The 26,505-nt window shown below is 43.1% G+C and overlaps 2 protein-coding genes across 8 annotated transcripts in view; both read right to left on the bottom strand.

Annotated features, from left to right (window-relative positions):
• Positions 1 to 14,298: 14,298 nt before the first annotated feature.
• On the bottom strand, positions 14,299 to 14,661 carry PRR15 (proline rich 15; the record flags this gene model as incomplete). Its single annotated transcript, XM_082295204.1, has 1 exon — positions 14,299 to 14,661. One exon carries the CDS (start codon positions 14,659 to 14,661, stop codon positions 14,299 to 14,301), a length of 363 nt encoding a protein of 120 aa, XP_082151330.1.
• Positions 14,662 to 24,564: 9,903 nt separating this feature from the next.
• The window catches only part of CHN2 (chimerin 2), a gene marked incomplete at its 5' end in the record, with an annotated part of 160,100 nt that continues 158,159 nt past the window's right edge, over positions 24,565 to 26,505 (bottom strand). For all 7 annotated transcript variants that reach the window (XM_082299117.1, XM_082299119.1, XM_082299121.1 and 4 more), the window contains one exon: positions 24,565 to 24,830. In XM_082299117.1, the coding sequence (XP_082155243.1) occupies positions 24,659 to 24,830 (172 nt within the window). In that variant the 3' untranslated portion in view covers positions 24,565 to 24,658. The remainder of the gene's footprint in view (positions 24,831 to 26,505) is intronic.

Below are 26,505 nucleotides of genomic sequence, written 5' to 3'. Positions count from 1 at the left end.
TTGCTAATTCATTGAGGTTTACAATATTTGGTAAACCCTTACTTCTTTGAAGTCATGTTTTATTTTCAGAGATTAATCTAAAACTCTGAAGTCTAATGCACCTCAGACCTGCAGTTTAGGCATATCCTAATTTTTAAGACCCTATATAAGAATTTGTTAAATCAGACCAATTGGCAGCAAGACCCTGATCTCAAAGCAACTATTTGACTTTAACAGAGAAATAACCTTTCTGACTATCCTAAATTCTGGCGCCAAGACTCTGCCATGACCTGTGTTATGAAAATAACGTAATCTGTGGCAGTATAACAGTACTGAGTTAGTATCAATAGTCTGACAGAGCGTAGATAACGAGCACATCGTGCTGTTTTAAAATGGCTCCCTGCCATGTATTTACAAGGGAATGATAAATGGCTTGTATACTTTTTATGGGACTCACAAGATAGCGTGTATCTTCCAGCACTATCTGATGTACAAAGTTAATTTCAGTATTTGCCTCTCAAACAGACAGATTTATGGCGCCCAAGTGCAGTCACACTGGATTGGAGCAAAGGTCCATCTGGGCTGGTAGCTGGGCTCTGCGGCAGCCAGGAGCAAATATTTAGGAAAAGAGTGTAAGAGTAAAGCAAGTGCACAGTTATACTTCCTCTGGTATATCCTCACAGATCCAGCAGACTAGCTGGGGCCTACCTGAGACAGGGATTTAATCCATATTTTTGTATTTAATAGTTTTGATGGCTTTTTTTTCATCTGCAAATTTATTCATAACACTTTCTTCAACCGGTTTATACTTTTTGTGTCCACAACACCCTATGGTGAGGAGCTAGACATCTTAATCCATTGGCTGTGAAGAATACCTCCCAACTGCTTTAAACCAGCTTTCTCAAGCTTTTGTGTAGAGAGACAATGGTGTTCTGCTCACCTTCCTTTGCTGTTTGTGATTTTGTATAGGTGTGTTATGTCCATTATATCACTATTTTTGCCCAAGAAAATCTGTAAAATCTCATCTCAAACAAAAACCTTTTCAAACCTATGACAGCCTTTTCACGTCTCTATATACCTTTTCTAGCCCTACCATCTTTTCACTGAAATAAGGACCTGAACTGCCTTTGACAGTCACACTGTGGTCACATCATGAACTTGCAGTCTTCAGGTTTGCCCTCTGTTCCTTTACTGATAAACCTTAACATTTGATTTTCTTTTCTGGACTGCCACAGGGTACTGAGCTGGCATTCTTGCTGAAATAGCCAACACAACAGTTTCAAGCTCCCTTTACTGCACAGTAATAACTTCTGGAGAGTTTACCATTGTAAGGGTTGTTTTCTCTGGACCCATTACTGTACTGACTTTGACTTTCATCTGTCATTCTATTTATCAACTCTTGAGACTGTAGTTTAAACTCTGACTTTTCTGAATAATCAAAAGTCTTGTCACCTTGCCCTCCACTGCCTTTTCATTAAGAGCTGCTTCCAGCACTTGACCATTTATTACCCTTTAAAAGTTTTGTCTTTTAAAATATTATTGATTCATGAGAGGACTATTTGTTTTTCAATTAAATAATTTATTGCCCAAGTAACAAGGGAATTGTTCCCCTCAGTTCTGATTGCTGTGGAAGACAGAACTTTTCAAATCCATGCCCTTTTTATACCTAGATCTTCAGTCTTCACACACAAGAATTAAAAGATATGTCTTTCTTTATACATAACAGCTCTGGATCCTGCAGTCAAATATGTATAATTTTAAAATACATATGGTGATTGCAGCACACTCAAAGTAAAACACTGCTTTGGCCAAATTGTGCTAGGGTCCAGTAAAGCTCTCCATGTATCTACCAGCAATTATTTATTTTCCAAAGCAGCAGGAAATCAAGATGTCTCTGCATATAAAACTTGGATAAAAAAAGTGGAAAAACTCATAATAGTTCTCTTGTGGCTGAGGCCAGCAGGGACTGTTGGTATACTCCACTGAGTATCAGATATCAACAGCATAATAGGAAAGTTTTTCTGTCCTCAGCAGCTTTTCTCAATTGGGAAATCAAATGTCCTTTCATCCACCAGCCATGGATCAGGATTAGCTTTAGTACATTACTACTTAAAATGCCAATATAGGATTTGTTAATAGGCATTGTGTCATGCTCATAATGCAAATAACAATAAAAGACAGAACGACTGTCAACCCTGCCCCCAGTTTGTTAGTGGGCTCTTTTTCTTACCATACCAAAGCAGACTGCTTGCCCATCAAAGAGCACACAATATGCATACATATTTACGTCCAAACCTGTTTTACAATGGATGTCCCTTCTGAAGACAGTATGCTGTCATGCCTTGTTCCTTTCTGGCAGGTTACCCTGCTGCATCTGTAACCAACACAGAGCACATGATGTCTTGCTCCTCAGCTTCTGGTCTTCCTACTCCTTCAACCTTCCAGCTCTGGCACAATTTACGGTTCAGATCAACAGCATTTGTAGCACTCATGGCAAAATCACAAAGAATGAACTGTATTCCTCATGCTCTGGCTGGGGGAGAGACAGACTTTGCCCTGCAGATTTCTGGCTCCCCCTTTCAGGTGCCCTCTCTGACATTTTCAGGAGCAGACTGTCAGTGGGTTATGGGTCTTGTGCCATCCCTCCTGTGGAGCTGGCAGTGTGCATGAATGCAGTGTGGGAGACATCCATTGATCAGCTTTTCTAAGCCAGCAAGAAGCAGAGCTACTCAGCACATGCAGATGGAAAACAAAAAGCCTTATATCAAGAATTTAGAGTGAAGGACCTTTTACCTATGCCTTAGCAGCTACACACTGCTGAGCAGAGGACAGCAGCAACCACACCTTGTGAATGGATCTGCTAGGGAAGGTGGCAGAGAGAGATTAAAAACTATTTTGGTGCCCACTGAGATTACTCCAGGCCCAACACAAAACAATGTTTATACGCTCAACTGGTGAGATGCCTATGTGCTATTTTTTAAAGCTCTCCACCACTTCTGGCAAGAGTGAACCATTCATCCCTTGTAATGCCTTAAGCACCCAGACATCCTTTTACACAAGTATTAAGAACATCAGATTAACTCTTCCTCCCCAAGGAATCTAATAAAATTATAGGCCTGACTTACTCCTGGTTTAGTTATATACATTACTCTTAAATTTAAGACAAATTCAGTTAATCCTATAGTGTGTCATTAGTTGTGGATAGCAGTCAGTTGTAGAAAATCTGGGAAAGTTGTGTCCTTAGCTGAGTCATCAGTGTTAAGAGGAAGGCCTGCAAACATGAAAATTAACATTTATACCACTGTTGCTAATGTATAAAGCTTTAGGATATTTATGTTTAACGTAACTGTAAGCCTGATTAAAACCTCTTGGGATCTCCTGGTTGTGTTTTCCCTTGATGTACCAGTCTGCAAATTTCAGTATGCCTCGTGAGACCTCAGAGGGCAGAATGAGTGTGAAGACCGATGCATCAAAGAGCAAAAGGTTTAAGTGTTATGGAAAGCTTAAATCCTCCAAACATAATCACTCCTGATGGAGAACCAGAATCAACAGCAGCAGCTATTGTCAGTGCCCAACAAATAAAACTTGTAATCTGCATGTTTTCAAACTCATAGGAGGGTGAGATAAAAAATTTTGTGAGCAGCAGATTGTATCTGGGATTCACAATTCCTACAGGTTAAAATCTCAGTAGTTACTAAAAGTCAGTTGTCTGATTTCCTTGCCTTAATTTGATGATGCAGCTTAGAATAGCCCCTGCTCCAGAGGAACTTGGAGTTCCTTTGAGTAAACTCTGGATTTTTTTTTTGTTGTTTTATGAACAGATTGTGAAGTACATATGACAGAAGGAGTATTTTTAGTGATTTTTTTTTTTCTTGGGGTTATTACAGTGGTGTAAAATAGTCTTTCTCTGTGAGACTGAGGCTGTTGCTGAAGAATCCTACACAATCACAGAATATTCTCTATTGGAAGGGACCCACAAGGATCAAGTCAAACTCTTAAGTGCATGGCCCATAGGGGGTTTGAATTCATGACTTTGGCATTATTGGCACCATGCTCTAACAACTACGAATGAAGACCTAAAAACATAAACTATAAACATAAACTATAAGAAGCTACTAGGTGTCAGCTCAGGAAATAATCAATGTTAAGCAATTTTATGTACACATGAAAGGGTCAGCTTCACATGGCTGGAGTTGTACAGGTAAAATTCTCACCCTTCTTGCACATTAAAATTTTACCAGGGCATACTCTAGATCATCTTAAGGTTACAACATAACTGATTAAAAAAATATTTCCCTTGGTAGATAAGTCTAAAATCTAGAGTCACTAGAAAGAGTACATGAGTGTAAAAGCTATCTTCTACTGCAAGGGAAAGCTGGAGATGACGGACCTGGGTGTCTCCATTGGGAAAGAGATGAAACCTCCCAAAGGATGAGGCCTTTCACAACAGCCTCTCCCTGTAGCAGGAAGGACATTGTCTATTACTGTGTAATTCTGAATATTTTATTGTTTGAACTTTGGACAGTTTAATTGCTATAAACACCAGCATGCCATTTCACCCTGCATATGCCTGGAGCCATCTTTTGTATTTATTGTTGTTTTGGTTTTTTTAAAGTGTTGAACATGACAAAGCATTTTGAAGATACTTCATGTTCTAGTGCAGGCACAGGAACTGCTGCCAAGTACTTGTTCACCCCTAGGAGCAGAAAGCTGTCCCTTCTGTTCATGCAGCTCCCATGCAGAGGAATTCAAAAGCATTTAGGAAATACTATCTGCCTGTGAACAAGTACACAATGTGAAAAATTAGCCACAGCCACAATTAGATAAAATCTGGCAAAGTTATAGCTCATTGTAGCAGCTGCAAAAGGTACCTGCTAGGTTTGAACCAGAGAGAAACCAGCACTGACAAATGCAGCCCTCTTTTGTAAAGGGTCATTGCTCTGGTACAAATTACTTTTGGTGTGATAGCAAAGCCATGTTCCCTAAGGAATTGCAGTTTTGGGCTCCACTCCAGCATGGGACTCCTCAAAGCTTAGGTGCTGGGTTCGGGTGAAAGTTCTAAGGACAGTCATGAGTACTTTGTGTCCTACCTTTCTGCTGGATCATGCTTTCATCAAGGCTACCTCCAGAGCCTTGGATTGCCTCTAGAGCTCATATGCCAGCACCATTTCTTCCACAAAGACACATAGAGCTTACTTTCATTTTTTCTTTAACAAGATACAGGTTTTTACCAGGTCACACCAAACATTCATCTCATGCAGCACCCTCTGACAGTAATTGATAGCAAATACTCCCTTCTCATCTCCTGAGTAGGATGAACACAGGATAACTCTTCTGCTAAGCTCTCCCACTTCTGACAAGACATCAACACCAACTGTTAGAGAAATTACTATTGGGGGATTATAACCCCATCTTTGTACTGGAATTTGCCTAACAGTTTTTGAGCCCCATCAACAGCACTGAGATACCTAACTTGACATTTAAAGCACTTACAAGGAGGGCGGCTTCCTCAATTATGTTTCCCTCATGCCTGAGGGGACTCAGACCTACCACTGTCACAAGAGATACCTGGGGCCATAAATCTTCCCAGTCTATTGGATGGGCGGGTTTCTCTAACTGCCTGATACCACAAGGCATCTTCATCTTCAGGCATATTTTTAATAGCCTCTGGGCAGGTTCAGGATGAAGATTAACAGCACACGGTAACAGAGCAGCTGTAAGGAAGACTGATTAAAATGGCACAGGGGTGATACATTGCCATAAGCTTAAAAAGAGGACTGTCAATGTGCCTTTCTTAAAAACCAATTATAGGAGTGAAAAGTCTGCACGTTCTCTACAAGTTGGGATCTCATCCATCGGAAAGGATAAAGAGCCTCAGGTTTAAAGTCCTTCAGAGCACACACACTGCTTCCTACTGGAGTGTAAGGGCACCTAGATCCATCCCCCATAGTCAGCTGCGTCTTCAGATACGATCCTGCCACTCACAATCACAAGAATTTATTGGTTGTGTTAATCAACAGATAAGGCCTTAAACAAGGGAATCCCTCCCCATAAATTTAGCTCTGTTTTATCACTTAAAAATTACTTTTCTCCAAGTTATTTTCTTAGACAAGCCTTCAGTGAACCACTCCCCTTCTCAAATTTGTAAAACATTTCCAGATGATATTGCCATGCTAAAGGCAGATGAAAGCAGGTGGTAAAGCTGTCACAGCAACAGGCAGCAGCAACACAACTCCCACAAGTAGCTTTGATTTGGCAAAGAAGATGAAGAGGCACTTCTGCAGAATCCCTGTGGCATTAACTTTGCTGGAACTAGCTTCTACTTTGCATTTTGTTGGTTGAGCAAGTTCTCTTTCCTCTCGAGGGACTGCCAAGGTGCTTTAGGAGACATGCGGTAGACTCGGCCTCCTCAGGCCCAGTGCCACTGAGGAGTCACATGGGGTGTGCAGGGATGCCCCAACTCCCAAGGAAGACAGGAAGGACAATATTTTCAAAACGTTTCCTGCATGCTGATTTGCGCAGGTCCATGTCTAAAAGCAAATCCTTCACACATACTGGCAGGTGGCATCTTATATGCAGATGCCAAAGGCTGGGTGTCAAATACATCCTGAAAATATCTCACTTCCTAGTGCACACTGGGCATGCAGAAGTTCCCAATCTCAAGAAGCCAAATTTATGCTGCTATTTTTGCCTCTTCCCTAATAACAGGCACTTTTTTGGTATCACTTGTAGAGACTGTTATAGAGTACACAAATGCCATAAAGTACCAGCAAAGCCTTGGCAAGTGACCTTTCCCCAGCCTTGGGAACAAGCCCTGAGAACCTTTACAGTGATGGTTCAGACCCAAAACCAAGTTAAAATTGTACTGCTGGTTCCTACTCTGGATTAAAGGGTTTCGAAAGGTGTCGTATGACTGCTGCTTGACATGGGCATTTGTTGAAGCAAATATTTTAAAAAAGAGCTTGAACAGCTCTTAATTGAAAGGGTTTGTATTGTGCTGTGTGAGGGTGTGCCCCATCCTGGCTGGCAAAGCAAAACAGGTAAAGGCCAAAGCAGTAACTAACACAGAAACACGGGGAGGGATGGTGGGGCTCCGCACACCTCAGGACTTAAAACTCTCTTCAACCTTTGGTCTTGTTCTCAAAGCAAACAAAAGCACGAGAGAAGGTTCCATTGGGGTTTATAAAGAAGCTGTTTAGCAGTAAAAGCTGATCTACAGGCAGTGGACAAAAGAACAATAGCCCTGCCGAAATGCTACACGGGGCTGAGGTTCGCTAAGGAATAATTTCAAGTCGAGACTGGAAAAGATCAAATAGCAGCTGGAAAGCAAAAATATACCAGGGAGGAGGGGAGAAAGCAGCTACACTACTTCAGCACAAACAGCTGAAAATACAGAATAAAGAATACATGTGATATTAGGCAGCTCTTTTGCATTGTTAATTCCATTTGCACTGGTAAATAAACCAGAAATTTTCCTTTTTAACCTTCTCATCTAGTACAATTTTGACAGTTTTGTGTAATTGCAGTCCCTTTTTTATGAGGTTTTACTGAAGCTTAGAGCCACAAGGGTACTGAGACACCACTGAAGTAAATGGAATCAGACACCTCAATGCCTTTGTCAGTGTGACCCTTTGACCACACTGGAAATCTGCAGGTGCAGGAGGGAAGACATATTCCCACACAATCACATTAGTTTACATACACATCTTAGGATATAACTAAATTGTTTTTCCTATGTGTGCAAGTGGGACACCAATGCCACAGATGCAATTCCCCTTCTGCCCGTCTCTGGTTCTTGTTGAAGTCTCAGCCATGCCCTGGAAGACGCTGTGCAATGATGTGCTAAGTTTAAGTCATGTTAAAACTCCCACACACCCAAAGGTTCCTCTCAGAGGTCTAAAACTTTAGAAAGCCCATTTGACATTCTTGCCACCGCTTATTACACCTTGGTTTTCTTAGGTAGTTTTGGCACAGTCTGAGTTCTATTCTCAGACTTAATGCATAATTTTGTTCACACATTTAGAAGCTTTACATTAGCCCTATATCCTGCATTTCCTTTCTTTAAAGTAGGAATGATGCATGCTTCTTTCCAGGAAGATGAAAGGATCAGTCTTCAGGTGAACTCACTTCTCCAGAGCTCGCCACTACTGCAAGGTATTGTTACGAGTTTGAGTTTAGGTTTACGCATAAGTCATAGGTATACCTTCAAATTTTATGGAAACCTTTTGCAGGTGATAAGCTCAGCCAAATTCCTGTTTCAGCAGGAAAAAAAGTGAACAGCAATCAATAAAACTAGAGAGGTAAGTGTGTAAGAATACTCATTAAAAAGGTATCTGTATGGTAAACTATTACAGCAGAAAAATAAAAATATACAGATTAAGGAAAAATAGCTGTCATCAACAAAAACAGATAATATTTTAAGTGCTTCAACTGATCATTTAAAATGGGGCCTCAGCTTTTCAAAGCTTATGTGATTTCAGTCATAGTCAGGAATGTTTGCTGTTCTAAGGTGATTCTTCACTTTTTCACTCTTTGCCATTTCAGAGGCAATTCAGCAGATGTTAATTAACACCTGTGATAGCTAATATATTACCTAGAGGCATTTTCCTATCTACTGTTAGTCAGCTGAGAATTGAGCCAGGAACAAAACATAACTTGCCAGCCTTGCAGGAAGAATTAAACTACCTCTAAATGCCCAGTGCAGTATCTAGCCGTGGGTTTGTCTCTTCCTTAAATGCGTGCCAGTGCAAAATACTGTCCTTGTATATTCTGTACATCTGCCTATTTCATAAACTCTACTTCTCTAGCTGTTTTAGGGTCTAGCAGGGAGATTGTTTTAGCACTGGTATACCAAGAAAGGAACATAAGAATAGAGAAGTCAGAAAATATGTTTTTCTCTCCTCCTCCTCCTCCTCCTCCTCCTTTTTGCAGAGGTCTGAGCTACAGCATTTCTAGGAAATACTGTTGGCAGGATTTCTCTTTGAAGTTTACACCATGGTCCTAGTCCTGGGCCCAATGATGTTGAACAGGACAGGTGAACCAATTCTGTTTTTTAGAAACTTATCACTGAAAGCACATGCCAAGATAAACACAACCAAGAATACACAGACTATGAGGCTCCTTCTGTTTCTGTTTCCCAGGTAGTCATAGTTCCAGAATCAAAACTAAGGCTCAGTTCTGCTCCTGTTCATAAAATTCAGTGGGAAAGAACCCAGAAATAGATCTATTTTAACTTTTCCCTTGGCCACTGAAGTGCTGCTCACTCTCCTGTCACTGAGAAGCTCCTGTGAGATCAGCGGACAGTTTATCTGCTCAAACATTTACAGACTGAGGATAAAACAAAGACCTGGAAAGCAAAATGAACTTAAGTCAGCAGTGGGAAAAAAAAAGTGAGTCACCAAAGTTCAAGTGCACACTACCTGTAATTTTTCACTTTAACAGGCATACAGAGGTATGGTTCTTATTTTCGGTAATGGGGAGAGTCATGCTGTTTACCTCCTGATGTAAAAGGAACTAGCACGATGAATAACTTTGGATGAGGGGAAAGACCTGAGACATTGCAAACAGGCAGCAGTAGATTCACAGAACACACAGGCTTGTGTCTGAGAATCAAGCCTATTTCCCACATCCGGAAACACCCAATAGTATGGTAACTAATACCCTGAAGAAAACCATTCTATCTCATTTTACTTGCAAGAAACATGATGTTTAGATCTGATGAGGATTACTCACTAGGGTAGATTTTTTGTTTAAAACTATGCCTTACAGCTATCATAGAAAACCACTTGCTATCCCCAAAACATGTGTTAGCTGATGTTATATTGCTTTATCTAGATAAAATGGGCAGTAAATCAAATTCATAAGCTGCAGCTGCTAATCAATATGCTTTAGCTGAGGACTACATTCAAATACTGTTTCTTAGAGCTACTTGTGAATTTCAGATTCATTAAGGAAAAACTGATAAACTACTTCACTACTTCTGGTGTCTATAAAACTGAGCAACTTTCTCTCTTTTGTTGTATTCTGAAATGAAAAATCACAGCCAGCAGGTCTCCCACCTTATTTATAATAAATTAGTGATGAAGGGGAAAGGTTTGCTTTTGGAAACAGTGTAATTATATGGTCTCAAATATCATTCTATAACCAACCCTCTCTTGCTCCAGCTTTTAAAAGGCATCTTAGAAAATACCAGGTTTGGGTTTCTTTGTTTTGTTCTACCAGATAGAATCCCAAAAGGCAGCAAAATGAGCTTCCAGTTTGTGCATGCACTTGAAACAGCTTGCCTTCCGATGAGATACCAGCTGCTTAAATGAGCCAAATTAAACATGGGCTTTAAGGTGGAGCATCCAGCTGCCCTGGCCAGGCCAAGGCCAGGAGCTCTGTCCTTTAGATTTTAGCCTTCATATGAGGTTATCTTGCTAAGGGATAAGAGACTTGATATTTTAAATAAAAAATTATCACTGGTGGTACTAAAATGAAGAGAGAACTAAAAAAACCACAAACCAAAAAAACCACCACTACTGCCATAAAAACCCCTAAAAACCCCAAACCAAAAAAAACCGCAAAAACCAAAACCAAACTCAAAAAGCCTACAACTCTCTTCCCCCTCCCCACCTCCCCCCCCCCCAAAAAAAAAAAAACCAAACTAAACAACCCTCCAAACAGTGAAGACTCTTCTCTTCCCCTACACGGTAAGGTCCCTGCTCCATTCTCTCAGTTCAGTTTAAGTCATACCCTGACATAACATCTGAGGTTAGAAGTCTTGAGGCTTTCAAGGCATTTATTCCAGCGTTTCCAATTTAGGATCATTTTCTGCAGGTGCTCCCTATAATCTGTGTTGAGGTCCAGACTGACCAACCTACAATAGCAGGGAATGATTCACCAGGCAACCACTCAGAGATTTATTTTTAGTTTTGGCAAGAGCAGGAATAAGCAAGCATATACTTTGCAAGTTTATTTGAAAAGTTCTCTATTTGCTAAATATTTATTTTTTGGCCTAAACCAGCAATCCTTAGTATCTGGGACAATATTAAGAAAATTGCACTAGAACTGACGCCACTGAGGTTCACCTCATCTGCTTATTTCCATTTATTTTGTCAATATGTCACTGTTCGCTTTTAAAAATAAACTGCAAGTTTTCAGTCACCCTATTTTTCCTCAACTTACTTTCTGATGCATCATCTTTATAAAGAAGATGAGAAAAATACCCACATTAAGAGTGCAAACTGCCTTTTAATAATCCAATGCCCAGAAATGCACTATTATTACAACAGAGCAAGTATTGTCCAATACATAAGAAATGATTTCCACTTCAAGGGTTAAAAAAAATGATTCAGGTGCTCCATAAAATGCCAAGGGTTTTTTTCTGTATCAGCTTAATTCATTTACATGTGTACAGATTACTTAAGCTTTATTTGGTGCTCAGGCTGAGAAACAAGAGGACTATTTCTGTGCAACAGGCTGGTTAGGGCCAGGAGGCCTTCTCCCTCCTCCTGGTACATGGGTGAGCACTAAGCTGCAGGTATTGCTGTCACAGAGGGTGAGGAAAGTGAGACGAGGCAGTCAGCCCCTTTTCTCATGGATCTAGTTTTTCAGTGGCTGCTATCATATTCATTGAAGCAAGGATTTGACTGAGCAGGAAGATAGAATTACGTCTCCTTCCCACAGCTCAAGGTCAGGATAAAGATGGAGGAGGGCTGTGAGGCATTTTACATGTGTATATTGACTCCATATTCTGACCAAATTTCCAAGATGAAAGTATCATATGCAAGGATTAAGACATGGCTAATATTTAGTCACATATTAACCAGTATTGATACTGAATCTTAGCAGCAGCATGCCAGACTTCTCAAATAAAAACCAAATTGGAGATTTCTTGTGCCTAGGTAAAGATTTGCAACTAACAAACCTGAGGCATTTCCAAAGAGCAAACAGAGGTTTACTGTAGAACAATGCAGCTTTGAGGTACAGAAGAGAGGAGGAAACTGTATTTTCACAAAAGTGAAAGGATTAAAAACACAGAAAAGCATCCACATGAGCTATATAAAACAATAGCCTGAATTCATTCTCCAGCTTCTGGGTAGTTCTGAGGATTTGACCCTCACAGAACTCACACCAAACCAGATACAGGAGTTAAGAAATGCATCAGTGCAATTTCTAGTTACTTGTTCTTCCATTTTGGAGACACACATACAAAAACGTTTCTTTGGACCATAGAATACATAAATACAGGCAGACTGTTTCTGCCTGTGACAAACATGAACAGTTTGCCTTCCAAAGGTAGTATGACAACCCTGGCAGGAAAGCCAACCCTTTCTGCCTCCTTCCCCCTCACTCCCATCCTGGGTTAACCGTAACTGGAATACGGTTCTTCTTTATCCACCTCTGATTCCAGCTTTTAAACCTTCCTCCTTCTCTCTCACCCCCCTTTTTCCAAGAATAGGTTTGCTCCAATTGCTTCTTCTCAAGAGAAGTCTTTCAGATGCCCCTTGACTGAAGAGGCCTCCCATAAGAAAAGCACCTCTGAGGAGAAAGTCTAAAGAGCTCCCCTCACCCTGCCCCAGATCTTTGCTTGCTCAGCATGGAGTCAACAACATAAAAAGGCAGTCCAAATCCAGTACCCTGTAGTTTTACTAAATGAAATTTAAAAAGCATGTATCTACACAGTGGGTGAAAAAGAAAAAGCTTTCATGGAAATTGATTTGATGCTATAGTCCCTTTGTCCTTGGGTTCCAGAGTCTGAAGGAGTGAATGACCAGTGAGCACCTCAGCAGTTAGGTTGTCTTGAGTTTATTGCACAGGAGCTTTCAAGGCTCATTACATATTATTGTGCACATTGAACCATGGGGCACTTGCCCAGCATCTAGTGCATCATTTCAGTGATTGTCAGTGGCCGGTTTAATCCATATTTTCAACTGGAACTCAGTTCTTATTTCCTTTCCAGTCACTTTTTATTTTTAATTGACCGCAAATGATTAGTTACAACCAAACAAAATCATAACTGCAAAATACTTGACTGTTAGGAAATAATCTTCAGTCCCTGCCATTATGTAGTATCTTGTATTCAGAAAAGGTCTAAAACCATTTTAACAATATCAAGTATATTGCAAATGCTTTTAAAATAAATAAGTCAGTTGTTGCTACATCACCTATTATCAAGAAATGTATAATTGCCAAGTATTTTTAACTAATTTTGCTCTGTAAGGCACACCACCAGTACAAATCTGGCTTATATTTACTCGTCCAAAAATCCAAGAGCACTTAGAGGGAGCAGATAACTGCTCAAGTGAAAGCAAATTATCTCACCATAATAAGAAATCCTGGGGCACTTAACCTTGCTTCAAAAGCCTTGGACATGGTAAACAGTAAACACTTCCAGTGGTGCCGAAGCCTATTTCCACATTAGAACTGCAACCCTGCTTGTGCTCTCCAGGGCTGGTCTCATCTCCCAGAACAATGTTTGCATCTTATCACACAAGTTCTTCATTGGAGCTTCATTATGCCAGTTATCACCAATTATGCAAAAATCATGTATCCCCTGGATAAATAGTGCGAATTGCTAGACAACATGGGCCTCCCTCTGAACCTAACTATGAAGGACCAGTCTCTGAAACATCTGCTCAACAACACAGTAAGAAGAGGGAGAACACCAGCATGGTCCTGCCTTTTCCATGTGTAAATGTGATCTGATGTGGGACATGAGGGAATGCAAGAGCCTGCCCCTCACAATACCTCTCTTTTGACCCCCGTGGGGGGCGGAGGATGTGTTCGTGGCTAACGGCAGGACAGGCGCACTTTCGGCACCGCCGGAGGTCCTCGGCCCTGAAATTAGATAAGAGCACTTTGTTCCCCCCTTCCTTCGATAAGACATCTTGTGAGATGAAAGCAGCAAAGCGCCTCCTCGGCTTGAGAGCCAAAAGGAGCTGGGTCACAGGCCTCAGAAGTCAACACGTTGGCTCCTGGCAAGGGCTGCGGGAAGGTTCAGAGACCCCACCATCGGCCTTGGGATAGCACCTTTGAGTCCGCTCACCACAGTACAGGGAGTGGGGTGTTTATTTGTGGTTTTTTTTAAAGACAATCACATCGTCCCATCATCCGGGGGTTTGGTATTGGCGGTGCTCATGTAACACAACACGCGATTCCGTCGCCTGGCAGCGGTGCCGGGCTCCCCGCAGTGTCCGGGAGGCCGCTGCCACACGCCTACAGGTCACCAGCATGGGTCCAAGCACAGCTGTGGGGCAGTCACTGACTCCGGCCGCCTGTCCCGCCAGTTCTCCGGCCACCCATCCAGTGGCAGCTCCTCGGCAATGTCCTCCTGGGTTACTCGGCCCCTTGGGCGGCATGGCTTGGTGCGCCGCCGCCGTCGAAGACCTCGGGGCTGTCGGCCAGCAGCGAGGTGCGCACCTTCCGCCGCTCCTTGAAGCGGCCCGAGTGCGACACTCGGAGGCTCCGCCGGCTGCCGACTCCCGTTCCCGCGGCATCGCCGCTGCCGAAGGGAGGGGGCTGCTCCTCCCGGCCGTCGGGGCTGGGGGGGTCGGTGGGGGTCTCGCTGGCGGCGGGGTGCGGAGGGGCTACCGCCACTTCCTTGTGCTTCTTCTTACTGGTCAGCGATTTCCACCAGGGCCCCGCCGAGCTCTTCACGCCGGCCCGAGGAGCGGCGGTGGCCGCGGCGCTGTCCGCCATCTCGGGCTCCTGCGGGGAAGAAGAGGGCGAGGGCAGGTTGGCAGCTGGGCACACCCCCTCCCCGCTCGGGCGGCGCCGGGACCCCTCTTGCCCAGCACCGGGGGGCGGGCAGCGCTGCCGGGGAGGTGTGCCCGGCGCCCGGGAGCGGCCAGCGGGGAGGGACGGGTCCTGCGCCGGCGGCCGGGTGGGCACGGGGGGGACGCTCTGCGCCCCGTCGAGCGGCTCGGAAGCGCCGCCCGCCTCCGTGCGCGGCTCGCACAGTCACAGGTAAATAAAGCCCCGGAGCTGAGCCGCGGGACCCACTCCCTGCACTCGCCACCCCCCATCCCCAGAAGTAGACCCGAGGTCCGGTACCTTGGGGCTGCTGCCTCCCCGCGAGACGAGGCCGGGAGCCCGGGGCGTCCTGGAGCTCCCCTCTCTCCGTCTCTCCTCTCCCTCCTCTCCCCGCCCCCCAGCTCCCTGCGCAACAGGTACGGGAGGCGACACTGACCTGCGGCGCCCGCCCGGCGCTGCGGGAGCACCCTCCTGCCCCACGGGAAGCGCGGCCACTGCCGCCGCACGGCCCCGCGGTGCCCCGGCGCGGCGGGGAAGGAGGGCAGCGGCCGGCGGGGAGGGCGGCCGGGCGGCTGTGCGGGGCGGTGCGGAGCGGAGCGGCGGCAGGTGCCGGCCGGCCCCGCGGCTCGCCCCCGTGGGCGGAGCGGCGGCCCGGCCAGCCCCGGGGCCGGGCGGCTCCCGCTCACCTGCCCGGCTCCCGCGCGACGGGGTAGGAGGGGCCGGCCCCGAGTCCGCGGGGCTGCAGGGAGGAGGGTCGGTGTGCCCTACAGTCAGACCCGGCGGAGGAGAGACGGGGGGAAGAGGAAGAGGAGGCGGAGCAGGAAGCCTCAGCGCAGGTGAAGCAGCGCCGTGAGATCCGGGACTGCCGAGGGTGGATGGATGCGCAGTTGCCAGCGTGCATGGCTGAAACAAAATATCACTGCTTTTTGTTTGTGCACGTGATGCATGTGGGTGGGTGGGTATTTTATAGCCTTGAAGAAAATAGAATTGTGGTTAACTGCCCTTCTTTAAAAAACGAGTGGAGCTGCAGGTCACACTGACAGTTGTATTCAAACTGACTTAGCATTGGGACTTTGACTTTATGTGTGCTGATGGATATATGGCCATACAAACGACTTCACTTTTTGTATTTACTCAGAAAGAAGAAAAAAAGATTTGCTTGTGCCACACCATGTGTTACAAGTGATGATTTGTTCTTTGGAGAACTATGCCCTGTAATATGCATTTGATTCCTAACGCCTTTCCCATCAGCTACCCAGTCAGCCACTCAAAGATGCCTATGATGGTGTGGAAGAGTGTGCGAAAGCATCATATTTCAGCCTCATCTTCTTTTGCAGATCAACTTCTGCTACTTGCAGCTTCCCTGAATAGTCCATAAAGAAAAGAGGTATGGAAATTGGTGAATGCAGGCTACTGAGGTAGAGGAGCCTGGGGGATGCACTTATGTTACTCTGTAGATTGTCCTCTTCAAAGGCAAAGGCTTTTGGCTAGGGAAGCATACACACTTGAAAGTACTCCAAACTATCATAGTAATTAAATTCAACAGCAAAAAAATTCTTCTATGGAATGAAACACTAACTTCCAGTGATAAAAGACAGCCTTTACATTCCCTCCTAACAAGTAAGCAACTAACATTTTCTAAGACACAAAGCCTCAGGGCATCAGGCTCTCTTGGGCCAAGGGCAGCAGTAAACCATAGGGTCAAGTTTCTCCTGCTCTGCTACTCACTTGTATCTGTAGAGAAAGACAACCCCAGCATCTCTCTCCATCTTGTGTCCCAGGGAAGTGCCTGGGAAAAAGGGAAATAAAGGTAGTATTTTTAAATGCTCTTTTCACAAAAAAAAAAAAAAAAAAAAAAAAAAAAAAAAAAAAAAAATTACTGGTTGTGTTTTACAGCTTTCACTCTGCAAATAGGCTGCCATACACCTGACCTCTTAGCTCACAAAATGCCAAATTTACATCAAATCAGTGTGGTTTTTTTTCAGTTAAACCCATTTCAAAGAGTCCTATAATGAGAGATTTTTCCTTTTTGACAGTGTACTGAAAGCAGAGTTTGCTGAAAAGAGAGAGGCAGTTTGGAAAGCTTTGTAAGAGACGTGGGAGTGGGAGGATGCTGCCTGCATGAGTATGTGGTGGTGCAGGAGGACAGCAAAACCTGCTCTGGTTTTGAAAGTCACAACATGCTGTTCCACAAGATTGTCACTAAGGTTAGTGTTTATACAAAAACAACTCTGACAGTGAGAATGTATGCTCTCTCCCTTTCTTGCTGCAAGTACTTGTATTCTTTCAGGATACATACATTTACAGTGTTTATTTAAACAGAAAAGTAAATAACCTATTTCAATGCATGGAAGTTGGACAGCACATTCATTTAATAAGAACGCTGCAGTTAAATTCCTGTCTTTGCAGGAGGCTGTGATAAAAAGCAGTGGGGTTTTGTAGTCCCAGCCGGGGTGTCTGTGCAGGATTCTAACAGATGCCCCAGTACACTGCAAAATAAAACACTAGGGCCCTTTTTTCACATTATAACATGCTCCTTTTTTGTACAGTTGGACCATATTGACATAAGATTCTTCATAATTCTGCAGGCTCTCCAAAATTCAGAAATATCTTGGTATTTTCAAGATATAGATTCTCAAAGACTGATTTTGATGTCAGCCCTCAAACTAATCTTATTTACAACCCCTAACTTACTGCAGTGAACAAAAAAAGAGTAGTGCTTGTTGCAGTTCCCACTGTCCTTTTTTCCAAACTTTGCAGATCCTGCTGTGCTCAAGCTGAAACTGGGCTCTGGAAAGCTTGGATTGCCAAACCATACTCTCAACTAATTGTGTTGAGGGGACCCATCTCTACTAGCAGGTCAAGAGAGGCACCATCCACTGCAGACATCAGCCTTCCCAAAACCATGGAACCCTTTGGTTTCCAAAACTCTGATATTAAATGCAGTTACAATTATACCAAGGGGACCCCCAGAAGCATAAAATGCCCTAGTGAATATTGCTGTCAGAGCTCTCATTTACCCTGAAACCCCAGACCATCCAGCTGGATGTTTGAAATGCAGGTTTCTCAAATGCTAGCCTTAAGGCCAAGGACATGTTCAGGCCAACTGAAAAGAGCATATGGCACTGGCACCTATAGAGAGCAGAGCTCTGCCAAGGTGCATATTCCCAGCAATATTCAACATATTTGGTTCTTCAAGTTTCAATTAAACTTTTAACCCTGAAATACAAATGAGTAATTGGCTCAGAAAAAAAAAAACCAACACTGATACCTGCTGGCACAAGTTGGCCCTTTAGCATTCAGCAATGAAACCGGTTCTTGTAACTCCTAAGTCTCAGAGCCTAAATGTCATGTTAATTTAAACCTCTGTGGACTTATGTGTACAGGAAAAGACCACACAAACAACTGTGTCCCATCTGTATCAAGCTGCCAATTCAGAAGAAGCCAGCAGTAACTTAATTTTTCATAGATTGAGATTTCCAAGTGCTAGCAGCTTCTCAAATCTTAGCTTTTACTATAATAACCACAGGAAGGACTCCAACCCTTTTATAATGGGCAAGACCATCTTCCCTGTTGAAACCAGGCTGCTGCTCAAGACTGTGGATCTACAGTATTCATTACCAGTCTATGTCTGCCCTGCCAAAAAAAAAAAAAAAATTAGAACTAGGGCATGGGTTTGAACCCTGCACTTGGTATATGTAGCTTATAGTGGTGACTCCCGGCATAATTTCGAATTTGGGCCTCTGTCAGTCTTTGTGCACTGGTCAGGCATGGTTTCAAGGCAGTGAGAGCAAAGGATTATTCCCCTTAGGCGGAATGGATGAAACTACACAAGTTTGTCCCCTCCATAGCTTTGCACCCTCCAAACACTCAGTTCACAACCACTCCTCATGTAATAGTCTAGGACATGCATTGCATCATAGCCTCTGACTATGAAAGCAGCAGTTTGATGGGCTGAAACACAGCCCTTGCACAATTCTTGAATCAGTGCTTCTAGAAAAAAAAGTCTCTCAAAAGCCACAGGTGACACCGTGGGCCCCTGAGAGGACCTCATTTAAGTACAGTGTGATATGGATTGGGCATGACTGCCTTGACTCCATTTCATTGACTGGCACAGATATAGTCTTAAGTTTTCTGATCTTACTTCCAACACTAAGGCAATAAAAATATCTTTATTTACACAGGCCCTAAGGTAGCTCTGTGAAGGGAGCTAGTCTTGTAGCAGAATGCGAGGTGTTAGCTTAGTGCTGGTGCTCATCCTCATTCAATGGGAAGTTCAGCTGCCTGAATAAATCTGTCTCAGAACTCAACAGATTCTGAAACTTTACCTAAAATAACTATAAGGAAGGCCAAAACTTCATCAAAACAGACCATAAACACAGCTCCTCCAATTTTCATTTCCCAGCTGGCCTCTGACACCAGCCCTATTCTTATATTTGTATGTCCAGCAGCATACTCAGTCTGATTCTTTTAATCCCAAACTCTTAACATTTGTCCTCTCTTTCACCCTTACAGTATCTGAAGATAAAAATAAGGTCCTATTCCTTCAGCAGATGAGAAAAATATGGATATATACGGTGACTATTGATGCCATTACCCTTCCTAGCTCTGCAGGCCTTCCAAAAAAGTCCGTTCATCCAATATCCCTATTCTTAACCAGAGAATCCACAGATTGAATGATCATTAGTGATACCAGCATCCTGCAGTTTTCACAACTTTGGGAACTACTCAGTCCTTCAGGCTTTAGATTTCCAAGGTCTGTCCCTAATTCCTACTTTAATTGCAACCGTGACACTCATGTTTGTAACAACAAAAACCCCGCCATGAACAATAGCCCCTTATTGACATCATCCCTACTCCTAATACTGAGGGCTGTGCAGCTTGCAGTGACATTACTGGTTCCTCAATATTTGGATTCCTAACCTAACCCTGTTACCAGTGGATGTTATGGGTACCTATGGAGCCCAGTCTCCTGAAGTTCTTGGGCAGCAGCATGCGGTAATTAATATGGATTTTTTAATGCACATTGATCATCATATGTGCCCTACAGTGGAACAGAAATTTAGGTATCTACAAATATGGCTGGCAGCAATTTATGCTCTCCAAGATTTACAGTTCCAAACCCTAAATCTAACCCTACTCCTCATTCTAACATTCCTTTTAGTGGTAACAAATGCCTCATACTTTCCAGAAAACAGAGAGTATTTTGGCTGGCACCTTGTCAGGCCCTGCAGTGAAAGCGACTTCCAGTGGCAACCTTGGTTTGTGCCACCCCCAAATCTGCTGTAAACTCAACCCAGACAGTTTCTCTACTTATAAGCAGCTGTTCATTTCTACTGTAGCTTACAAAGCACTGGCTCCATCTGACATAAACTTTCTTCCTAACTGCAGTCCTTAAAACATTCTGCAATAATCCATGGCCTTCAGGTGCTGAATGTCCAGTCCTGGCACTACCTGTAGCATCAGCACAACTATATTCAGAAAAACCATGCTTTTGGAGAAAGGTAATGTAAAGTATGGCCCCCATGTAAGATGCACTGATGTCCTGCATCTGCAACCCCTAGAGCATTCAGCAATAATCTTAGTTCCCTAAGGTTCAGATTTCTGAATCTTAACCATTATCTTTAATCAAGGGATTAATCTCTACAGCTAAAGAACTTAAAGCGTATTGATGCTCTCACCCTTATCTCTGTCAGCCCTACAGTCTCTTCATTCCCTTTAGATAGCTGTAGGGATATCAATGTAATTCGGCTTTGAAGATCCAGTTAGATGGCATTCTTCTTGCCTAAGTGTTTGTGAATTACCTCCCTCCTCAAGAGTTTTTGTGCTTTCAGTCCCTGGTTATGGGTAGGGGGTCTATTTGCACTGGAATTTTCTTCCTCTCTTTTCTGCAGAACTTCACTCTGTAATTGCCAATAAAGAGATAAGAAGATGGCCAGACAGGTTCCTGCAGGGAGGTTGCAGAAGAGTTGGACTAGATAGCATTTAAAGGTCCCTTCCAACCCAAACTATTCTATGATTCTGTGATTCTATGATTCAGCCCAGCTATTTATTACTCCAGGTATTCCCAGCACCTCTCCAAGGTCTCTCTAAGATCAGAATTTAGCTCAATACCACACCTGCAATCCCTTCTCCCTCCCGTGTACTGCATTTGCCAGTAATGCGCAGCTCAGGTCTGTCAAAAACCTTGTTTCAGAAGAGACCCCAGACCTGATACATTCCTTCCCAGGGTCTTAGGCCAAGTGCCCCTGCAGCATGGGCTCTGTCAATAAGACTCAAGTATTGTATGAGCTTTGAGAATGCTAAGTGTGGGGGAAAGTGTAGTCTGACGTCTTCATTAGAAATAAAATGAATGTGGTTCCAATTCACCCAGATTTGTCCTCTGTTAGACCTGTTTTGAAGCTTAAACTGACCTCAGCTCGCAAAGCACAGAGCTGAGAACAAAGCTCAGTCTTCTTTGTACTTTGTAACTTCATATTAAAAAAAAGTTTCCCTTACTATGCGCTTTGTTTCTCTTTCCCCCCTCCCCCTCATAAACTCTTCTTCCTCAGTAACTTCTACATCCTTTATCCCATTCCAGCAGTATTTGACAGCAGGAGAGAGATAATTAAGCCTCACAGCAACTGGTCTCTGGGTGGAGGAGCCCCGAATCGGTGTCTCATTTGAGGAAACCCTTTGACAGTTCCCTGTCCAGTGCCCTTTCAGGACATGTGTGCACACAGAGCGTGCTGCCTGTCTCCAGTGTGGTGGTGTCAGAAAACAATTCCTGTGCTCAGTTCTCTGGAGGGCTCCAAATATTTAAACCTAACAGCAGTGAGTCTCACAAAGATGAGTATAAAGAGGAGATGTCAACTGTTCGATGGCGCTTTGGAAAGCTACCACCTTACAAATCATTAACATAACTTGATGTAATGTTTCACTGATTGTGGCTTTTTAAGACACTTCTGCCTTATGCAAGGCAAATTGTCTCACCCCAGTCACTGTGAGGGGGTACAGAGCATCACCCAGAACATGGGGATGGTTGAATGGCAGACAGGAATCGGGAGTGGGTGGCTGCAGGAGGGGCCTTGCTGCTTCACCAAAGGCATTCTCCAGTAGCTGGAGGGAACAAGGTTTCTGCTGAACACCTGGCTGCAGGCAGGATCCATTGCAGTCAGACACTGGTACCTCAGCTCTTCCCAGAGGTTCAGAACTGTGTTCTACTCGAGATGAAATGACCTAGCAGGGAAGTCACATGGGCTCACATACAGCCTCCTGGAGCATCTTCCAAAGGACTCTTACACTCTCTGCTAGTGCCTCATGTGAGATAACTCATCATACTCTTGCTGAATGCTTTGAAGCAGAGAAGGATTCGGTTTAATCCAGTCAGACCCATTTTTTTTCCTGTGTACTGAACGTTTCCATTAAAGGTAAATATGATTTTTCTACTATCTCAGCAGTCAGTTTTGCAGAGGGAAGTCTCCTGCCTTTTTACTTCCTCAAATGGTGAATGTGAAACGGTCTGACCTCAGCTGTGCAGCTCAGTCCCAGGTGCAGCAGTGATGGCCACAGCAAGTGCAACACGAGATGAAGCAGGCGCAGCACAAGGTGGCACTAATGAGGTGTGGAGGGGACAGGGTCCTTTTACCTCCGTTCTCAATATGCCCCAAGGATGCTGGACGTCGGCTGATCAGTTAGCCAAGTGAAACATGAACAATTTAGTAGATATTTGTGTTTTAAGATGCAGAATCGTACTCATTCTTCTGTCCAACAGATGAGAAACTTCTGCTCTCCAGATACGAAGCATGGGTGCTCCTAGGCACACTGCCTTGTACTGTCATCAAATCCTTAAGATGGGACATGTGTTGGAGACTCCAGATGGTGAGACAAACTAAAGCTACCCGTGTGCTGCCTTAAAAAAAACCCTCATAACTGAACTGACCAGAAAAAAGTAAAGAAAATCATTGTGAGTCAAATGTCTGTGTTCAAGGGTGTGGAAAAATACTCTGATGGCTTTGCTTCTCGGATATTGATTAGATTGATGCTGGGATTCATTGCTTGCTTGAAGTTTTGCACAGAGGTGGTTCAGGGTGGTCTCTGAAAATAAATGTGTGCATGGGCTTGGCTGTGGTAGTATGGGCAACCTAGTGCCAATCTGAAACTGCGACATGCAGTAAAACCGTTTTAAATTTTTGAGCAGGAAAGTTTCCAGCAATGTCAGAATGGTAATTAGCGATTGATTTTTGTTTGGCAGCTTGCCGTGTAGTCAGTGACAGACACCAAAACTCTTTTAACACATTTAATGGGATTTTTCCTTCCATTTACACTATCATAAATTACAAAGCATATTTCACTTCACAAAATAAAACCATTTCCAGATCATTTTTATGACAGTATTAAGTAGTACATAACCTACAACAAATAGTCCTGTACAAGGCAGGAGAATCTATGGAAGTATTGGGAACTCAGACTATTTAGCATTTGCTCTGAAATCTGGGTTAATCTATCTAGCCCTTAGTTATTTCTCTAGAAGACGACAAATTTACAGTCATACCCTCTACCTCTCTTCATTATCATAGTTACACATATTTTTCAATTTGAATAGAAACATGTGCTCCCTGAAATAATTCAGGAAACTGCATCATTGAGTTACCACACATATGATACAAATGATCAAGATGAGGGAGTATTAGATTTTTTTTTTGTACTGAAAATTGTGTTTGGTAGTAAAGTACATTGATTTTCTATGCTTGCAGAAACACGTCATGCTGAGAAACAGTTTTAACATTAGGAATAAGTTGCAGTTAGACTATGAACTCTGTAGGTCAATGTTTGTGAGGGGAGAAAAATATTAAAATTTGGTAATAATTAAATTTACCAGCTCCCACATGTCCTACACATTCTTTCTTTCTTTTTTTTTTTTTTTTTTAACAAACCATCAGGAAACACATTCAAGATAAATACCTACAATTTTAGCAGATTTACTGTACATTTATAAATAGAGAAACATGACAAAACATAACTCAATTTTTACAGAAAAACCAAATCCTTCATCATTCACCCAAGAAAGTGCTGACTTTCAACAAGGCCAGAAAATATCCAGTGTCCCAGCATCATGTAACTCATATATTACTGTAATCCAAGAAAAATCTGTCATGTGAAACTGATACTACCACCAGGACTTTTGAAAAATTCTCAAGATTGTATTTGACATGGGAGGAAAAAAAAAAAGAGAAAACACTGTATTTTTTGGGAAATAGTAAATGGCTAAAAGTGTACAATCTTAGGATGCTAGTGCCTAAATGCAAAGAAACCTAAGGAAAGCTGAAATATGCATAAGAAAGGTATTCTCCTTTAAAAAACTTGCAATGGAAGAGGTATGTCAGGATAATACTGCATTAGTGGCAATTTTTTCAATATATCATAGCAAAAATGCAGGAAAGAATTACGTGAAAATAATCAATGCACCGCATTGATTTATAGTTTGCTAAAATAAAATGCCATTCTTTCAGCTAGGTAAAGTAAAAATATCTTTATAATATAGGTTCTGTTTCACAATTGACATATATAATTATGTCTCATGAAGAAGGAAATGTATAGGGTGTATACAAGTAACACTGATTAAGTACCTTTTTGCTTCTCTAGCCGTATTAAAATACGTTTTGTGTTTCTTAATAAGTTAACAATAAAATTGTTTGAAACTTCTCAAAACAAATATACATCTGAGGCAAGGCAAAAGATACAAGGTAAGAGGATTTTTTCTGACCTTCTTTTTCCCTTCTACAAAGAGGCATATGTCTATGAGACATAGGCTTTCCCTAAACATTTTGGCATCCATCTGCAACTTTGCAGAAATTGAAGTGCAGTCAAGGAACTCTTCCTTTCTGTTTAAAAAAATTTAAAGAAATGTTGCTTTTCCTTCAGACTAATTATCTTAAATGGCTTTGAAGATATGCCTCTCTGACTAGAAGAGAACATCTTCATTTTCTATTAAAATTTGCACAATTAACTTCTGGTACCGCATGTCATTCAGTGTAGCAAGGGTACTGTCCTCTGGAGGTCTCATTAAAGTAGGTCCAAACACTATTCCCAGGTTTTCAGCATTCATAAAATTCTCCTTTTCATGCAAGGTAACCCTAAAATAAAAAAAAATAAGAAAAAGGAAGTAATTAGTTGCTTGCTTCCCAGAAAAAAAGAATATCTGCATTTCTGTCTTCAGTCTTGCTTCACATCAAGCACTGATATGTAATGACATTTTTCAGCAACAATTTTTATTTTATATAATAACTGTTTCCACAACAAGTACGGTGCAACTATGGAGGGGCTCTGATTTTTAGTGCCTTTAAACACCTCTCATGTGCCTCTTCAGTAATTTTTCCATGTGACTGTCTGTTAGGGTGTAAGAATTAGTGGAAATTTCTTCTTTAAAAGCATAATCATGGTTGAAATGATGATGTATGGAACAGTCCTCTATGCTACAGTGACTGCAGTTCTCTGGCAGGTTGTGCTTGGTGTGTATCACACGGGGGGTGTGGCTGTGCTCCTCAAATACAGGCATGGATTTTCCTTAGACTACCAATGCTTCCAGCCTGCAGGAACCCCGCCCCTCACGCGGATGTTCTGCCTTGCTGGCTGCCTCAGGCCAACCAGCAGCTGAGTGATTCCGACTACTTGTGACACTTTAGGAGTAGGCTGAATCCTGCACCTGCCTGGAGAGGTGACTTGCTTAAATCAGGCTGCTACAAATGAAGAGAGGCACTTCAGGGAAGAGCTGACATACATCATATAATGTACATTCAAGAATAAACGGACTGCTTGTGGCTGGAGCAAACAAAGACCACCAAGGATTGGCCAAGCTGCAGGGAAGTCAGCCCTGACTGGAAGATCAGTCAGGCCTGCTGGAAAATGCAAGCTGTGCTCAAGGTTTCCCTCCAGGTAACACTGCTGGATCACATCAGTGTTGTCCCATTTGAGTGGCATATTGAGTTCAGTCCTGAGAGTGCTCTTACACTGCAGTGTAGGACAGCCACAGTCCCTTGATCCATCATGGTACTTGATCGGTCAAGGACCAGACATTTGCTGTGATAAGTACAGCCTGGATGACGTTTCACGTCTCCTTCACACGACTCCTCTGCCAGGGTGAAGCACATCTGGTTTTGGAGACAGCTCTCCTGGCAGCAGCTGAAACCTTCCCCAGCCATGGCAACTCCCAGCTGGGCATTGTGAGTGGATTCACTCATGCCATCAGGGGAGCACAAAGTGGCTGAAACCAGAAGTACTTTGGTCTTCCCTTGTTTGCAAGGTACTCATATGACTTGGTTTTGGTTCTACTGTCATCTCTCTGCAAAGAATGGCTCTGTCACAGAAAAATGCTGTTCCTCTTTGCTTTCAGGACAGAAGTCCATTTGTGCCCCTACGACAGATACCTCCTCATCTTCCAGCACAGATATATTAGCAGTGCTTTGCAAGGAGCAAAGACAAACCAAGGCTGCGAAGCTGAAGCCACCTCTGTGCAAGTGTATGTCTGACAGTCTGCTTTCCCTCTGTGGTTGTATGCAGCACAGATGTTCAACAGCTGTGCAAAGCTACACAGATCTTATTAGCACCTCTGTTCAGTAGTGTGGGGCTTGCTGCACAGCTGGGGTGAACACAGAGAATATTCAGAGCCTGACTGCCATGTCAGTGTGGATGGAATTGTACGTATTTCACCACAGGGGGGACTGCTCCTGCTATTGCGTTTCCTTCAATTTTGAGCAAAGTTATCAGAAAGGTAATTAATTGACTGAAAAACTCATTTTTCGTTGCTGATGT

The sequence above is a fragment of the Coloeus monedula genome (assembly GCF_965178545.1).
Source record: "Coloeus monedula genome assembly, chromosome: 1".
Lineage (NCBI taxonomy): Eukaryota > Metazoa > Chordata > Aves > Passeriformes > Corvidae > Coloeus > Coloeus monedula.
This window is presented reverse-complemented; position numbering and strand designations above follow the sequence as displayed.